This window comes from Salmo salar, chromosome ssa05 (genome assembly GCF_905237065.1).
Source record: "Salmo salar chromosome ssa05, Ssal_v3.1, whole genome shotgun sequence".
Taxonomy (NCBI): Eukaryota; Metazoa; Chordata; class Actinopteri; order Salmoniformes; family Salmonidae; genus Salmo; species Salmo salar.
The window spans coordinates 14709687-14729036 of record NC_059446.1 but is presented as its reverse complement, the minus strand read 5'-3'; the positions used below and the strand labels follow the sequence as shown (position 1 = coordinate 14729036).

The 19350-nt window shown below is 45.6% G+C and overlaps 1 protein-coding gene across 2 annotated transcripts in view; it reads right to left on the bottom strand.

The window, feature by feature from the left end:
• Positions 1-16743, bottom strand: part of LOC106604260 (actin-binding LIM protein 3) — a 183731-nt gene extending 166988 nt beyond the window's left edge. For both annotated transcript variants that reach the window (XM_045717924.1, XM_045717923.1), the window contains exon 1: positions 16268-16743. In XM_045717924.1, the coding sequence (XP_045573880.1) occupies positions 16268-16280 (13 nt within the window). In that variant the 5' untranslated portion in view covers positions 16281-16743. The remainder of the gene's footprint in view (positions 1-16267) is intronic.
• Positions 16744-19350: the final 2607 nt, after the last annotated feature.

Genomic DNA, 19350 nt, shown 5'->3' with positions numbered 1-19350 from the left:
AATTTTAAAATATTAAAGTGGCTAGAGATGAGTCAGTATGTTGGCAGCAGCCACTCAATGTTAGTGATGGCTATTTAACTGTCTGATGGTCTTGAGATAGAAGCTGTTTTTCAGTCTCTCGGTCCCAGCTTTGATGCACCTGTACTGACCTCGCCTTCTGGATGGTAACGGGGTGAACAGGCAGTGGCTCGGGTGGTTGTTGTCCTTGATGATCTTTTTGGCCTTCCTGTGACATCGGGTGGTGTAGGTGTCCTGGAGGGCAGGTAGTTTGCCCCCGGTGATGCATTGTGCAGACCTCACTACCCTCTGGAGAGCCTTACGGTTGTGGGCAGAGCAGTTGGCTTACCAGGTGGTGATACAGCCTGACAGGATGCTCTCGATTGTGCATCTGTAAAAGTTTGTGAATGTTTTTGGTGACAAGCTCAATTTCTTCAGCCTCCTGAGGTTGTCTGTGTGGGTGGACCATTTCAGTTTGTCCGTGATGTGTACGCCGAGGAACTTAAAAACTTTCCACCTTCTCCACTACTGTCCCGTCGATGTGGATAGGGGCTGCTCCCTCTGCTGTTTCCTGAAGTCCACGATCATCTCCTTTGTTTTGTTGACATTGAGTGTGAGGTTATTTTCCTGACACCACACTCCGAGGGCCCTCACCTCCTCCCTGTAGGCTGGCTCGTCGTTGTTGGTAATCAAGCCTACCACTGTAGTGTCGTCTGCAAACTCGATGATTGAGCTGGAGGCGTGCATGGCCACGCAGTCATGGGTGAACAGGGAGTACAGGAGAGGGCTGAGAACGCACCCTTGTGGGGCCCCAGTGTTGAGGATCAGTGGGGTGGAGATGTTGTTTCCTACCCTCACCACCTGGGGGCGGCCCGTCAGGAAGTCCAGGACCCAGTTGCACAGGGCGGGGTCGAGACCAAGGGGCTTGAGCTTAATGACGACTTTGGAGGGTACTATGGTGTTGAATGCTGAGCTGTAGTCGATGAACAGCATTCTTACATAGGTATTCCTCTTGTCCAGATGGGTTAGGGCAGTGTGATTGCAATTGCGTCGTCGGTGGACCTATTGGGTCGGTAAGCAAATTGGAGTGGGTCTAGGGTGTCAGGTACGGTGGAGGTGATATGGTCCTTGACTAGTCTCTCAAAGCACTTCATGATGACGGAAGTGAGTGCTACGAGGCGATAGTCATTTAGCTCAGTTACCTTAGCTTTCTTGGGAACAGGAACAATGGTGGCCCTCTTGAAGCATGTGGGAACAGCAGAATGGGATTGATTGAATATGTCTGTAAACACACCAGCCAGATGGTCTGCGCATGCTCAGAGGATGCAGCTAGGTATGCCATCTGGGCCGCAGCCTTGCGAGGGTTAACACGTTTAATAGGGACAGACGTTCCGCTAGCGGAATGCCTCACCAATATCCAATGGTAGAGCGTGGCGCGAAATCAAATACCTCAAAAATGCTATAACTTCAATTTCTCAAACATATGACTATTTTACACCATTTTAAAGACAAGACTCTCGTTAATCTAACCACATTGTCCGACTTCAAAAAGGCTTTACAATGAAAGCAAAACATTACATTGTCAGGAGAGTACCCTGCCAAAAATAACCACACAGCCATTTTCAAAGCAAGCATATATGTCACAAAAACCAAAACCACAGCTAAATGCAGCACTAAGCTTTGATGATCTTCATCAGATGACACTCCTAGGACATTATGTTATGCAATACATGCATGTTTTGTTCAATCAAGTTCATATTTCTATCAAAAAACAGCTTTTTACATTAGCATGTGATGTTCAGAACTAGCATACCCACTGCAAACTTCTGGTGAATTTACTAAATTACTCACGATAAACGTTGACAAAAAACATAACAATTATTTAAAGAATTATAGATACAGAACTCCTTCATGCAATCGCGGTGTCAGATTTTAAAATAGCTTTTCGGCGAAAGCACATTTTGCAATATTCTGAGTACATAGGCCGGCCATCATGGCTAGCTAATTTGACACCCACCAAGTTTGGCCATCACCAAACTCAGATTTACTATAAGAAAATTTGGATTACCTTTGCTGTTCTTCGTCAGAATGCACTCCCAGGACTTCTACTTCAACAACAAATGTTGTTTTGGTTCCAAATAATCCATAGTTATATTCAAATACCTCCGTTTTGTTCGTGCGTTCAAGTCACTATCCGAAGGGTGACACGCGAGCCCATTTCGTGACAAAAAATGTCAAAATATTCCATTACCGTACTTCGAAGCATATCAAACGCTGTTTAAAATCAATTTTTATGCTATTTTTCTCGTAAAATAGCGATAATATTCCAACCGGGCGACGTTGTATTGTACATAAAAATGGAGTCATCTCGTGGACGCGCATCTCCAGTGTCATTGTTCCCTGCCTGACCACTCACAAAAACTCCTGCTGTTTTTTGCCCAGAGACTGAAGAGACGTCATTCCACTTTCTGGCGCCTTCTGAGAGCCAATGGAAGCCTTACAAAATGTCACGTTACAGCAGAGATGCTGTATTTTCGATAGAGATGCCACAGAAGGAGAACAAATTGTCAGACAGGGCACTTCCTGTATGGAATCTTCTCAGGTTTTGGCCTGCCATATGAGTTCTGTTATACTCACAGACACCATTCAAACAGTTTTAGAAACTTTAGAGTGTTTTCTATCCAAATCTACTAATTATATGCATATTCTAGTTTCTGGGCAGGAGTAGTAACCAGATTAAATCGGGTACGTTTTTTATCCGGCCGTGAAAATACTGCCCCCTATCCCAAACAGGTTAAATGTTTTACTCACGTTGGCTGCAGTGAAGGAGAGCCCACAGGATTTGGTAGTGGTCCATGTCGGTGGCACTGTATTGTCCTCAAAGCGAGCAAAGAAGTTGTTTAGTTTGTCTGGGAGCAAGACATTGTGGTCCGCTACGGGGCTGGTTTTCTTTTTGTAGTCCGTGATTGACTGTAGACCCTGCCACATACCTCTCATGTCTGAGCTGTTGAATTGCGGCTCTACTTTGTCTCTATACTGATGCTTAGCTTGTTTGATTGCCTTGCGGAGGGAATAGCTACACTTTTTGTATTTGGTCATGTTTCTGGTCACCTTGCCGTGATTAAAAGCCGTGGTTCGCGCTTTCAGTTTTGCGCAAATGCTGCCATCAATCCACGGTTTCTGGTTGAGGAATGTTTTCATAGTTGCTGTGGGTACAACATCACCGATGCACTTGCTAATAAACTTGGTCACCGAATCAGCGTATTCATCAATGTTGTTGTCCGACGCTATGTGGAACATACCCCAGTCCACGTGATTGAAGCAATCTTGTAGCATGGAATCCGATTGGTCGGACCAGCATTGAACAGACCTGAGCACGGGCGTTTCCTGTTTTAGTTTCTGTCTATAGGCTGGGAGCAACACAATGGAGTCGTGGTCAGATTTCCCGAAAGGAGAGCGGGGGAGGGCTTTGTATGTGTCGCGGAAGTTAGTATAACAATGATCCAGGGTTTTGCCAGCCCGGGTCGCGCATTCGATATGCTGATAAAATTTAGGGAGCCTTGTTTTCAGATTAGCCTTGTTAAAATCCCCAGCTACAATAAATTCAGCCTCAGAATATGTGGTTTCTAGTTTACATAGAGTTCAATGAAGTTCTTTCAGGGCCGTCGACATGTCTGCTTGGGGAGGATATACATGACTGTGATTATAATCGAGGAGAATTCTCTTGGTAGATAATGCGGTCAGCATTTAATTGTAAGGAATTCTAGGTCAGGTGAACAGGTGAATGTAGAAGGAAAAGGAAAAGCTGTGTACATTTGTAAATACTGCACCAACTCATATGTGAAGAATGCAACAAAGATGCAGAATCATCTGGCCAAGTGCATAAAGTTCCCTCAGCACTCACAGCAAGCAACATCTGTCAAAAGTCCCTCTACTTCTATTCGAGGTGAAAATAATGAATCAGACACCTTATCGATAGCAACAACTCATGGTCCTCCTGGAAGTTTTTTGGACTCAATGGAGGAACGTAGTCAGAGAAATGCTGATGAATGTCTTGCTCGAGCTGTGTAAGCAACTGGTTCTCCTCTGATGCTCACAGGCAATGTGTATTGGAAGAGATTTCTGAATGTTCTTCGCCCAGCATACACCCCTCCAACCAGACATGCTTTATCTACTCATTTGCTGGATGCAGAGTTCAAGTGAAGGTCAAGCAAATCATAGAGAAAGCAGACTGTATTGCAATCATCTCTGATGGGTGGTCGAATGTTCATGGGCAAGGAATAATTAACTACATCATCTCAACCCCTCAACCAGTATTCTACAAGAGCACAGACACAAGGGACAACAGACACACCGGTCTCTACATTGCAGATGAGCTGAAGGCAGTCATCAATGACCTTGGACCACAGAAGGTATTTGCACTGGTGACAGACAATGCTGCAAACATGTGGAGGAGTCATACCCTCACATCACACCCATTGGCTGTGCTGCTCATGCATTGAATCTGCTCCTCAAGGACATCATGGCACTGAAAACAATAGATACATTCTATAAGAGAGCCAAGGAAATGGTTAGGTATGTGAAGGGTCATCAAGTTACAGCAGCAATCTACCTCACCAAGCAAAGTGAGAAGAATAAGAGCACCACATTGAAGCTGCCCAGCAACACCCGTTGGGGTGATGTCGTCATCATGTTTGACAGTCTCCTGGAGGGGAAGGAGTCTCTCCAAGAAATAGACATATCACAGTCTGCCGATATGGACAGCCCCATCAAGAGGATCCTCCTGGATGATGTATTTTGGGAGAGAATGGTAAGCAGCCTGAAACTCCTGAAATGCACGGATTTATGGAAACAATGCCATCCTGTCTGATGTTGAGACTCTGCTTGCAGATGTAAGAGAATAAATCTGTACTTCCCTGTCCACTTCACTGTTACTCCAAGCAGAGAAAAGTGCAGTTCTGAAATACATCAGAGAGCGTGAAGACTTCTGCCTGAAGCTCATACACACCGCAGCATACAGTGAGGGAAAAAAGTATTTGATCCCCTGCTGATTTGGTACGTTTGCCCACTGACAAAGAAATGATCAGTCTATAATTTTAATGGTAGGTTTATTTGAACAGTGAGAGACAGAAAAACAACAAAAAATCCAGAAAAACGCATGTCAAAAATGTTATAAATTGATTTGCATTATAATGAGGGAAATAAGTATTTGACCCCCTCTCAATCAGAAAGATTTCTGGCTCCCAGGTGTCTTTTATACAGGTAACGAGCTGAGATTAGGAGCACACTCTTAAAGGGAGTGCTCCTAATCTCACCTTGTTACCTGTATAAAAGACACCTGTCCACAGAAGCAATCAATCAATCAGATTCTAAACTCTCCACCATGGCCAAGACCAAAGAGCTCTCCAAGGATGTCAGGGACAAGATTGTAGACCTACACAAGGCTGGAATGGGCTACAAGGCCATCGCCAAGCAGCTTGGGGAGAAGGTGACAACAGTTTGTGCGATTATTCGCAAATGGAAGAAACACAAAAGAACTGTCAATCTCCCTCGGCCTGGGACTCCATGCAAGATCTCACCTCGTGAAGTTGCAATGATCATGAGAATGGTGAGGAATCAGCCCAGAACTACACGGGAGGATCTTGTCAATGATCTCAAGGTAGCTGGGACCATAGTCACCAAGGAAACAATTGGTAACACACTATGCCGTGAAGGACTGAAATCCTGCAGTGCCCGCAAGGTCCCCCTGCTCAAGAAAGCACATATACATGCCCGTCTGAAGTTTGTCAATGAACATCTGAATGATTCAGAGGACAACTGGGTGAAAGTGTTGTGGTCAGATGAGACCAAAATGGAGCTCTTTGGCATCAACTCAACTCGCCGTGTTTGGAGGAGGAGGAATGTTGCCTATGACCCCAAGAACACCATCCCCACCGTCAAACATGGAGGTGGAAACATTATGCTTTGGGGTGTTTTTCTGCTAAGGGGACAGGACAACTTCACCGCATCAAAGGGACGATGGACGGGGCCATGTACCGTCAAATCTTGGGTGAGAACCTCCTTCCCTCAGCCAGGGCATTGAAAATGGGTCATGGATGGGTATTCCAGCATGACAATGACCCAAAACATACAGCCAAGGTAACAAAGGAGTGGCTCAAGAAGAAGCACATTAAGGTCCTGGAGTGGCCTAGCCAGTCTCCAGACCTTAATCCCATAGAAAATCTGTGGAGGGAGCTGAAGGTTTGAGTTGCCAAACGTCAGCCTCGAAACCTTAATGACTTGGAGAAGATCTGCAAAGAGGAGTGGGACAAAATCCCTCCTGAGATGTGTGCAAACCTGGTGGCCAACTACAAGAAACGTCTGACCTCTGTGATTGCCAACAAGGGTTTTGCCACCAAGTACTAAGTCATGTTTTGCAGAGGGGTCAAATTCTTATTTCCCTCATTAAAATGCAAACATTTTATAACATTTTTGACATGCGTTTTTCAGGATTTTTTTTTTGTTTTTCTGTCTCTCACTGTTCAAATAAACCTACCATTAAAATTATAGACCGATAATTTCTTTGTCAGTGGGCAAACATACAAAATCACCAGGGGATCAAATACTTTTCCCCCTCACTGTGCATGTTGGACCCCAAGTATGCTGGCAAGAGCATCCTGTCTGGTGCAGAGATCAACAAGGCCTATGGTGTCATCACTACCGTGTCTCGCCACCTTGGCTTGGATGAGGGCAAGGTTCTTGGCAGTCTGGCGAAGTACACTTCTAAGCAAGGGCTTTGGGATGGAGATGCAATATGGCAGTCGTGCCAACATATCTCATCAGCCACCTGGTGGAAGGGACTTTGTGGATTTGAGGCTCTTTCCCCTGTTGCCTCCATCATCCTCTAAATCCCACCAACATCAGCCGTCTCAGAGCGCAACTGGTCCTTGCTTGGGAACACACACACACACCAAAGCATGCAACAGGTTGACCAATACAAGGGTTGAAAAATTGGTGGCCATCCGGGCAAATTTGAGGCTTTTGAGCCTGACAACGAGCCATCCTCAACAAGGTTGGAAAGTGACAGTGAAGATGAGGTCTCAGAGTCTGATGTTCAAGAGGTGGACATTGAGGACATTCAGGGAGAAGGCATGGAAGCCTAAGAGGAAGACTACCAAAGCTTTAGTTTCTAGACAATCATTTTATAATTGTACGTTGAAAACATTTTTGGGAGATGCAATGGATCATTGGGGATCATTTAATATTCCCTTTCTTTTGTTGTTCAGGGAATCATTCCATGTGAAGAGTCAGCTCATTTAATTTAAGTTCAATTCGTAACAATTTTTTAAAATTATTATTTCTGTTGGAAGGATTTAATCATTTGCAATTATGTCTACTTATGATAAGGTAAAAGGTGTATGTTTCTGTATCCATATGACATGGTAAATATATCCAATGCAAAAAACATCTACATTTAAATGGTAATAATATTAATTTGCATATATTTCCGTTAATTCCCATATATTCCCGTTAATTCCCACGGAAAGTTTCCACCTGTGAATATTCCACAAAATGTGCAACCCTAGTCCATTGACATCACGGACAGACCATGTCACTCTACGGAGAGAGAGGAGGGTAAAATTGTCTCTAGTAGATAGACAGAACTCACATGCTGACCAACATCCCAGAGACTGGTAACAGTCCTCAGTTAACCAACTGATGCTGACCAACATCCCAGAGACTGGTAACAGTCCTCAGTTAACCAACCGATGCTGACCAACATCCCAGAGACTGGTAACAGTCCTCAGTTAACCTCTATGGGCTAGGTGGGACGCAAGCGTCCCACCCGTGGTGCACTCCATCAACAGCAGGTGCATTTCAAGAGCGGCAAATTTGAATCCAAATAAATGTCAAAATTCAAATTTTTCAAACATACAACTATTTTACACCCTTTGAAAGATAAACATCTCCTTAATCTAACCACGTGTTCCGATTTCAAAAAGGTTTTACGGCGAAAGCATACATTTAGAGTATGTTAGGACAGTACATTTACAAGAGTTGTGTGTAATGTTTTGTCAAGTCAAAGACAGGCATCACCAAAACCATAAAATCAGCTAAAATTATGCACTAACCTTTTACAATCTCCAACAGATGACACTCCTAGGACATTATGTTAGACAATGCATGCATTTTTAGTTCTATCAAGTTCATATTTATATCCAAAAACAGCGTTTTACTGTGGCGTTGATGTTCAGGAAATCGTTTCCCTCCAATAACCGGCATTCAAGTCAGCACCACAAATTAAATAATTAAAATTAGAAAACATTGGTAAAATATTATATTGTCATTTAAAGAATTATAGATTTACATCTCTTGAACGCAATCAACTTGCCAGATTTAAAAATAACCTTACTGGGAAATCACACTTTGCAATAATCTGAGCACTGCGCCCAGAAAAATACGCGTTGCGATACAGACTAGCCGCCATGTTGGGGAGATCTAAAATCGAAAATACTATGTAAATAATCCATTACCTTTGATTCTCTTCATCAGATGTCACTTCCAGGTATCACAGGTCCATAACGAATGTAGTTTTGTTCAAAAAAGCTCATCATTTATGTCCAAAATCTCCGTCTTGTTAGCACATGATCTAAGCCCGCCGGACTTCACTTCATGAACGAGGGGAAAAAAATATATTTACGTTCGTTCAAACATGTCAAACGTTGTATAGCATAAATCATTAGGGCCTTTTTTAACCAGAACATGAATAATATTCAAGGTGGACGAATGCATTCTCTTTTATAACGTATTGGAACGAGGGTACCCAACATGAACTCGCGCGCCAGGTGTCTAATGGGCCATCATCGTTCCATGGCTCTTGTTCGGTCAGATCTCCCTCCAGAAGACTCAAAACACTTTGTAAAGGCTGGTGACATCTAGTGGAAGCAATAGGAAGTGCCAAAATATTCCTCAGCCCCTGTGTTTTTCAATGGCATAGGTTTAAAGGTAATACAACACATCAGGTATCCACTTCCTGTCAGAATCTGTCTCAGGGTTTTGCCTGCCAAATGAGTTCTGTTATACTCACAGACACCATTCAAACAGTTTTAGAAACTTTAGGGTGTTTTCTATCCATATATAATAAGTATATGCATATTCTAGTTACTGGGTAGGATTAGTAACCAGATTAAAATCGGGTACATTTTTTTGATCCAGCCGTGCAAATACTGCCCCCTAGCCCTAACAGGCTAAGTCACCATTATGCTGTAATCCTCTAGATGTAATGACAACACAAACGTCACTGAGCTGGTGTAATCCTCTAGATGTAATGACAACACACACGTCACTGAGCTGGTGTAATCCTCTAGATGTAATGACAACACACACGTCACTGAGCTGGTGTAATCCTCTAGATGTAATGACAACACACACGTCACTGAGCTGGTGTAATCCTCTAGATGTAATGACAACACACACGTCACTGAGCTGGTGTAATCCTCTAGATGTAATGACAACACACACGTCACTGAGCTGGTGTAATCCTCTAGATGTAATGACAACACACACGTCACTGAGCTGGTGTAATCCTCTAGATGTAATGACAACACACACGTCACTGAGCTGGTGTAATCCTCTAGATGTAATGACAACACACACGTCACTGAGCTGGTGTAATCCTCTAGATGTAATGACAACACACACGTCACTGAGCTGGTGTAATCCTCTAGATGTAATGACAACACACACGTCACTGAGCTGGTGTAATCCTCTAGATGTAATGACAACACACACGTCACTGAGCTGGTGTAATCCTCTAGATGTAATGACAACACACACGTCACTGAGCTGGTGTAATCCTCTAGATGTAACTCTATGGTTGGTAAATGAAGTTTCTTCAGAGTAGACGAGCTGAAGCCTGTTATGTAAGAGGTAAAGCTCCAGCTAACAGGTGTTATATAAGAGGTAAAGCTCCAGCTAACAGGTGTTATATAAGAGGTAAATCTCCAGCTAACAGGTGTTATATAAGAGGTAAATCTCCAGCTAACAGGTGTTATATAAGAGGTAAAGCTCCAGCTAACAGGTGTTATATAAGAGGTAAAGCTCCAGCTAACAGGTGTTATATAAGAGGTAAAGCTCCAGCTAACAGGTGTTATATAAGAGGTAAAGCTCCAGCTAACAGGTGCCTGATACTGACAACTCTATTCATCTCCCAAAACATCTGTTTCTGGTGTTTTCTTTTTCCTACTCTTTTGTTCTTTATGCGGTTGATTATTCTTCCAGAAGAAAGAGAGAGAAAATTAGACCGTGAAACAGGTGAAAAAGTAAAGGAGAGTAGACACTCAAAAACAAACACACAGAGAGAGAGAGAGAGAGAGAGAGAGAGAGAGAGAGAGAGAGAGAGAGAGAGAGAGAGAGAGAGAGAGAGAGAGAGAGAGAGAGAGAGAGAGAGAGAGAGAGAGAGAGAGAGAGAGAGAGAGAGAGAGAGAGAGAGAGAGAGAGAGAGAGAGAGAGAGAGAGAGAGAGACTAATAAGATATCAGGTCTCTCAGAGCAAGAAAGAGAATGAGAGTGACAGAGAGATGGAGTGAGATTTTGTGTAGTTGTGTGACAGAGTGAGAAACTCCACCAGCGAATAACCTGCTGCTCTCTAACTGGTCTCCTCAGCCAGATAGAGAAGAGGGAACACACACACAACACACACACCCACAGAAACACACACACCAAAAGACACATGGCACCAACCCACTGACCATGAGATACAGAGTGAGCAGCAGATGAGAAGAGACATTCTAACTTAAATGTAATTACATTCTAGCTCCTGGGCTATCTCACCCAATGTAGCGGATAGCACACAGAACAGCACAGAACACTAACAGGCCTAAGGGGAGGAGAGAGAAGTGGAGAAAAGAGGAGAGGAGATGAGGAGGTGAGGTGAGGAGATGTGAGGAGATGAGAGGTGAGGTGATGGGTTGGCGCTCCCCCTTGGGCTGTGCCGTGGCGGAGATCTTTGTGGGCTATACTCGGCCTTGTCCCGGGATGGTATGTTGGTGGTTGGAGATATCCCTCCAGTGGTGTGGAGGCTGTGCTTTGGCAAAGTGGGTAGGGCTATATCCTACCTGTTTGGCCCTGTCCGGGGGTTTCATCGGATGGGGCCACAGTGTCTCCTGACCCCTCCTGTCTCAGCCTCCAGTATTTATGCTGCAGTAGTTTATGTGTCGGGGGGCTAGGGTCAGCCTGTCACATCTGGAGTATTTCTCTTGTCTTTTCCGGTGTCCTGGGTGAATTTAAATATGCTCTCTCTAATTCTCTCTTTCTTTCTTTCTCTCTCTCTCTCGGAGGACCTGAGCCCTAGGACCATGCCTCAGGACTACCTGGCTTGATGACTCCTTGCTGTCCCCAGTTCACCTGGCCGTGCTGCTGCTCCAGTTCCAACTGTTCTGCCTGCAGCTATGGAACCCTGACCTGTTCACCGGACGTGCTACCTGTCCCAGACCTGCTGTCCCAGACCTGCTGGAACCCTGATCTATTCACCGGATGTGCTACCTGTCCCAGACCTGCTGTTTTCAACTCTCTAGAGACAGCAGGAGCGGTAGAGATACTCTCAAAGATCGGCTATGAAAAAGCCAACTGACACTTACTCTTGTGTTACTGACTTGTTGCACCCTCGACAACTACTATGATTATTATTAATTGACCATGCTGGTCATTTATGAACATTTGAACATCTAGGCCATGTGCTGTTATAATCTCCACCCGGCACAGCCAGAAGAGGACTGGCCACCCCTCATAGCCTGGTTCCTCTCTAGGTTTCTTCCTAGGTTTTGGCCTTTCTAGGGAGTTTTTCCTAGCCACCGTGCTTCTACACCTGCATTGCTTGCTGTTTGGGGTTTTAGGCTGGGTTTCTGTACAGCACTTTGAGATATCAGCTGATGTAAGAAGGGGTATATAAATACATTTGATTTGATGAGCAGTGAGGAGAGGTGAGGAGATGAGATGAGAGGTGAGGAGATGAGAGGTGAGGTGATGAGAGGAGATGAGAGAGAAGAGGAGATGAGAGGAAATGAGAGGAGATGAGAGGTGAGGTGAGGAGAGGTGAGGAGAGGTGAGGAGATGACAGGTGAGGAGATGAGAGGAGATGACAGGTGAGGAGGTGATAGGAGATGACAGGTGAGGAGGTGATAGGAGATGAGAGGTGAGGAGATGAGATGAGATGAGAGGTGAAGAGATGAGACGAGAGGTGAAGAGATGAGACGAGAGGTGAAGAGATGAGACGAGAGGTGAAGAGATGAGAGGTGAAGAGATGAGAGGAGAGGTGAAGAGATGAGAGGAGAGGTGAAGAGATGAGAGGAGAGGTGAAGAGATGAGAGGAGAGGAGATGACAGGTGAGGTGAGAAGATGAGAGGTAAGGAGATGAGAGGTGAGGTGAGGAGATGAGATGTGAGGTGATGAGATGTGATGAGATGAGAGGTGAGGAGATGAAAGGTGAGGTGAGAAGGGGTGAGGTGAGGTGAGGAGAGGAGATGAGATGAGAGGTGAGGAGAGGAGATGAGAGTTGAGGAGGGGAGATGAGAGGTGAGGAGATGAAAGATGAGGTGAGGAGAGGAGATGAGAGGTGATGAGAGGTGAGGAGAGGAGATGAAAGGTGAGGAGAGAAGGGGTGAGGTGAGGAGAGGAGAGGAGAGATGAGAGGTGAGGAGATGAGAGGTGAGGAGAGGAGATGAAAGGTGAGGTGAGGAGATGAGAGGAGACGAGAGGAGATGAGAGGAGACGAGAGGAGATGAGAGGTGATAGAGGAGAGGTGAGGTGATGAGAGGTGAGGAGAGGAGATGAGAGGTGAGGAGAGGAGATGAGAGGTGAGGAGATGAAAGATGAGGTGAGGAGAGGAGATGAGAGGTGAGGAGAGGAGATGAAAGGTGAGGAGAGAAGGGGTGAGGTGAGGTGAGGAGAGGAGATGAGATGAGAGGTGAGGAGATGAGAGGTGAGGTGAGGAGATGAGAGGTGAGGTGAGGAGATGAGAGGAGACGAGAGGAGATGAGAGGAGACGAGAGGAGATGAGAGGTGATAGAGGAGAGGTGAGGTGATGAGAGGTGAGGAGAGGAGATGAGAGGTGAGGAGAGGAGATGAGAGGTGAGGAGATGAAAGGTGAGGTGAGAAGGGGTGAGGTGAGAAGGGGTGAGGTGAGGTGAGGAGAGGAGAGGAGAGGTGAGGAGAGGAGATGAGAGAGGTGAGGAGAGGTGAGGAGAGGAGATGAGAGGTGAGGAGATGAAAGATGAGGTGAGGAGAGGAGATGAGAGGTGAGGAGAGGAGATGAAAGGTGAGGAGAGAAGGGGTGAGGTGAGGTGAGGAGAGGAGATGAGATGAGAGGTGAGGAGATGAGAGGTGAGGAGATGAGATGAGATGAGAGGTGAGGAGAGGAGAGGAAAGGTGAGGTGAGGAAATGAGAGGAGACGAGAGGAGATGAGAGGTGATAGAGGAGAGGTGAGGTGATGAGAGGTGAGGAGAGGAGATGAGATGAGAGAGGTGAGGAGAGGAGAGGAGGTGAGATGAGAGGTGAGGAGATGAGAGGTGAGGAGATGAGAGGTGAGGAGAAGAGAAGAGAAGTGAGGTGAGGAGATGAGGAGATACTGTCCCTGATGTGTGTGTACGCCTGGAGCCAGAGCACTGACACGTCACACGACCATCTGCCTGCTGACTCTACACCCGCACTGCTGAGAGGGTGTGTGTGTGTGCACATGCAGACAGCACATGCAGGTTTCTCTGGTGATAGTTCTCCACAGATAGTGACCTAACCCCTCCATCTCCCATCAGCTGACAAAATAACTCCAAACATTTATACAGCCTCCAGAGAAATTGTACTCACGCACGCACACGCACACGTGCACACGCCCCTGCACACGCCCCCACACACACACACACACACACACACACACACACACACACACACACACACACACACACACACACACACACACACGGGGGAGACTTAAGATTGAATAATGATTAGTGAATAATGTAATGACATCCAATAGGAGAAAGAATGATGTAGGTCTAATAATAATAATACAATCATACAGACCTGGACATTGGGCAGGAGAGATAGGGGGAATGGAGATAGGGCGAGACAGGGGATGGGAGAAAGGGGGAATGGAGATGGGGGAGAAGGGGCGATGGAAACAGGAAGGGGGAGACAGGGAGGGGGAGACAGGGAAGGGGAGAGAGAAAGAGGGCGACAGGGGGAGGGAGAAAGAGGGATAGAGAAAGGAGGATACAAGTGGAGGGTGATAGGGGGAGAAAAGTAAAGAAGTGCAGTGATGGCAGTGGAAGGAGAAGAGGAGGAAAGAGGGAGGAGAGGAGCGAGAACAGAAGTCATCTGACATTCCAGAGTACCAGGACAGACTGAAGACAGTGCAGCAGTGTGGGTCCTGGCCTGGGGGAACTCTGGAGTTCTGTTCCAGCCCAACACTAGCAGACAGGCTCCTCTTATCAAAGCAGTGGTCATGGGGGAGGCCTGTGTATGTTTGTGTGGCTGCTGGGGTCTCAGCTGGCTGGGGATCAGTGGTGTTGCGAAGACAGGCAATTGCCCCTGGCATCGCAGGCTACAGTCAGCTGATATGAGATCTGTGTGTGTATACATCCTTCAGTGGGATGGCCTCTGCCCTGGTAAGATTAGCTGTCTCCAGATCATTTAGATCTGTGGCCCAAGGGCTGGGGCTGATCTGTCCAGTCTTGGTGTAGAGCTGAAATGGGGCTGACGGGCTGATCTGTCCAGTCTTGGTGTAGAGCTGAACTAGGGCTGATCTGTCCAGTCTTGGTGTAGAGCTGAACTAGGGCTGATCTGTCCAGTCTTGGTGTAGAGCTGAACTGGGGCTGACAGGTGCTGATCTGTCCAGTCTTGGTGTAGAGCTGGACTAGAGCTGATCTGTCCAGTCTTGGTGTAGAGCTGAACTGGGGCTGACAGGTGCTGATCTGTCCAGTCTTGGTGTAGAGCTGGACTAGAGCTGATCTGTCCAGTCTTGGTGTAGAGCTGAACTGGGGCTGATCTGTCCAGTCTTGGTGTAGATCTGGACTAGAGCTGATCTGTCCAGTCTTGGTGTAGAGCTGGACTAGAGCTGATCTGTCCAGTCTTGGTGTAGAGCTGGACTAGGGCTGACAGGGGCTGATCTGTCCAGTCTTGGAGTAGAGCTGGACTGGGGCTGACAGGGGCTGATCTGTCCAGTCTTGGAGTAGAGCTGGACTAGGGCTGACAGGGGCTGATCTGTCCAGTCTTGGAGTAGAGCTGGACTAGGGCTGACAGGGGCTGATCTGTCCAGTCTTGGAGTAGAGCTGGACTAGGGCTGACAGGGGCTGATCTGTCCAGTCTTGGAGTAGAGCTGGACTAGGGCTGACAAGGGCTGATCTGTCCAGTCTTGGAGTAGAGCTGGACTAGGGCTGACAGGGGCTGATCTGTCCAGTCTTGGAGTAGAGCTGGACTGGGGCTGACAGGGCCTGATCTGTCCAGTCTTGGAGTAGAGCTGGACTAGGGCTGATCTGTCCAGTCTTGGAGTAGAGCTGGACTAGGGCTGACAGGGGCTGGTTGCAATGAGCTTTGCTATTCTGCTAGGGAGACAACAGGTTTGTGGATGTACGTGATGTCTGAGTCTGATGATGATGATGAATACGAAGATGATTATGATAATAAGCAGGGGGAATAGATTGTTTTATGAAATTAAGAAGACAAACTGCACATTTCTAACGTCAAATGATGTGAACTATTATGTAGAGACGCAGTTTGCCATTCAGACATACACACAGAAGCCCTGACATGTCAGGGACAAACAACTGCTGGAGGAAGTCCCTTACCTTGACCCCTAAACCTTTACATAACCACAACAACATACCACACAACCCCCACACAGTACTCCATCCTCACACTCAGTCGCCTAATTTAAGACATTTATTCAAGAAATACTACAAAGGATGAGCTAATACAAAGCATTGATGAATCCTTGAAGTGAGGGGGAGAGAGAGGAAAGCAACAGAGAAACGTTGTCTTTCTGCTCTGTGAGAATAACTTCAAATCAATACAGAGTAAATTAGAACATAGAGTATGTTAATAAAATATTACATTTAAAGCGCATTTGTAGTTTATTTTCCATTGAACGCTACTAAACCTGTCTATTCTCTATTGTTGTATCTTATTGTCTTATCTGTGTATCCTCCTCAGAGAGCGACGCTTCAAAGTAAACTAGAGAAGAGCGGGGGCTTCAAAGTAACCTCGAGAACAGAAGAGAGGCGCAGAGGAATGGACTCACCATTGGTACTCATGATGCTCACAGGTTCTCATCCAAGACAATGTTCCCAGAAAACACCGGAGATCATCTTCAGAGCAGCTACAATTCCAATAAACCGAAATATCCTTTCCACTCTGGTGACTTTTCAACCCGAGGGGGAGAAATAGAAAGAGAAATAGAGACAGGGGTGTTCCCAGTGCTCTGGAATCCAATACGTAAACGACAAACCTCTTCCTCTTCAATGGTTGAGCAGAAAAATAACGTCAGACAGCCAGGAAAGACACAATGTTGCACAGTCGCATTACATGTCTAGGATGTTGTCCCTCCCGGTTGATTTCACAGTGTTCTCTCAAAGCGCTGACCACGGCTGGCACCGCCGTGCGCTCGCTCTCCTCTCTCTCCGGGTTGATATGTGAAAAGAACTCGCGCTCCAACCGCAGGCTCCAATGGAGCGACGTCACTGAAGCACAGCGCGCAGGTTCGGTGTGGCACGCGATCAAACCATGGAGCGATCACCGTGTTTTTTTCTGAGGTCAAGGGAGAGGGGAGAGCAGGCGCACCTGCGGTTTGGGATTTAATCTCCGCGGTTGAATACCAGGGATGACACCGCCCTCCTCTGGAAGTATTCTATGGTGCACACTAATATATTCATTGGATCGTTACCTTTATTAGCCTAGATAACAAACAACAGTGTTGAGGAAGCTACTCTGAAATCATAGTTTACCAACCCACCAATTACTTCCCACGGGAAGAAGTTAACCTACAACTAAAGCTACACAAATATAGTTTACCTTGAAAAAGTACAACAAATATAATATTTATATCTAAAATGTCATAAACTACAAATTGCAAGATCAACAGATCCATATGGGGTCAGATGTTAACCAAATGTGTAATTTAGCCTATTAAACACAGAACAAATATTTTTCGATTGAGAATTATGAATGTCTGATAACGAAAAAGAAAGCAGATTCTTGCCTATACTTCACCCATCATTTATTTAATTTTTTCAAAAAAAGGTTGTATGTAGTTCCGGTAGTTAGCTATACTGCTACACGGCAAAAAAGTAATTAACTACTGAAATCACTACCAAGATTTGAATTTATTTCAACTACCACCAAGCTACTGCTTAATGTAGATTAATTACTAGTTAAACTTCATGTAGTTCACTACTCCCCAACACTGACAAAAAATAGGGCTCGTAAAACTGAACCAAACAACTATCATTACAAAAGTTAATTTCCTCATTTTTTAAATCAAATATGCAACTAAAAAAAGTTTTACTTTCACTTTATGATGATAAGATAAAGTGAGCGTCATGAATGAGATTCCCATCAATTTGATGTCAATAATACACATAGCAGAATTGGTTCATATATACAGGTATGGTATTACTGACACCAATCACCTACTTTCTCATGCTTGTACAGAGATTGATCGGAGCTGCCAGGGCTGCGCTCCTCATGACGTTGTCGCCACCTGCCGGACATTAGTGCTCCTTTGAACCTACTGTTTTGAACCTACTGTTTTGAACCTACTGTTTTGAACCTACTGTTTTGAACCTACTGTTTTGAAACTACTGTTTGGAGCCATGTGAAGAGATGAGACTAGTTTACTGATGCTGACAGATCTGCCCTGACAGATCAAAACAACTGAAGCTATGCGGGGGCCCTGACAGATCAAAACAACTGAAGCTATGCAGGGGCCCTGACAGATAAAAACAACTGAAGCTATGCTGGGGCCCTGACAGATCAAAACAACTGAAGCTATGCGGGGGCCCTGACAGATCAAAACAACTGAAGCTATGCGGGGGCCCTGACAGATCAAAACAACTGAAGCTATGTGGGGGCCCTGACAGATCAAAACAACTGAAGCTATGCGGGGGCCCTGACAGATCAAAACAACTGAAGCTATGTGGGGGCCCTGACAGATCAAAACAACTGAAGCTATGTGGGGGCCCTGACAGATCAAACAACTGAAGCTATGTGGGGGCCCTGACAGATCAAACAACTGAAGTTATGCTGGGGCCCTGACAGATCAAAACAACTGAAGCTATGTGGGGGCCCTGACAGATCAAAACAACTGAAGCTACGTGGGGGCCCTGAACAGGATTTGATTTGGGAGCCCACTGTACCTCGGTATAACTCCTGGGTAAAGGGAGAGGCAGCCAAAATTCTTTACCCAAACACTTCCATGTTTGTCCAAGCCCTGCGGGCTAGTTTGCCAGTAAGGAGAGTTAGGCATATAAAGTTGAAGTCGGAAGTTTACATACACCATAGCCAAATACTTTTAAACTCCGTTTTTCACAATTCCTGACATTTAATCCTAGTAAAAATTTGCTGTGTTAGGTCAGTTAGGATCACCACTTTATTTTAAGAATGTGAAATGTCAGAATATGAGTAGAGAGAATGATTTATTTCAGCTTTTAGTGGGTCAGAAGTTTACATATACTCAATTAGTATTTGGTAGCATTGCCTTTGCATTGTTTAACTTGGGTAAAACGTTTCGGGTAGCCTTCCACAAGCTTCCCACAATAAGTCGGGTGAATTTTGGCCCATTCCTCTTGACAGAGCTGGTGTAACTGAGTCAGGTTTGTAGGCCTCCTTGCTCGCACACGCTTTTTCAGTTCTGCCCACACATGTTCTATGGGATTGAGGTCAGGGTTTGTGATGGCCACTCCAATACCTTGACTTTGTTGTCCTTAAGCCATTTTGCCACAACTTTGGAAGTATGCTTGGTGTCATTGTCCATTTGGAAGACCCATTTGCGAGCAAGCTTTAACTTCCTGACTGCTGCCTTGAGATGTTGCTTCAATATATCCACATCATTTTCCTCCCTCATGATGCCATCTATTTTGTGAAGTGCACCAGTCCCTCCTGCAGCAAAGCACCCCCACAACATGATACTGCCACCCCCGTGCTTCATGGTTGGGATGGTGTTCTTCGGCTTGCAAACCTCCCCTTTATTCCTCCAAACATAACAATGGTCAGTATGGCCAAACTGTTCTATTTTTGTTTCATCAGACCAGAGGACATTTCTCCAAAAAAGTACGATCTTTGTCCCCTTTTGCAGTTGCAAACCGTAGTCTGGCCTTTTTATGGCGG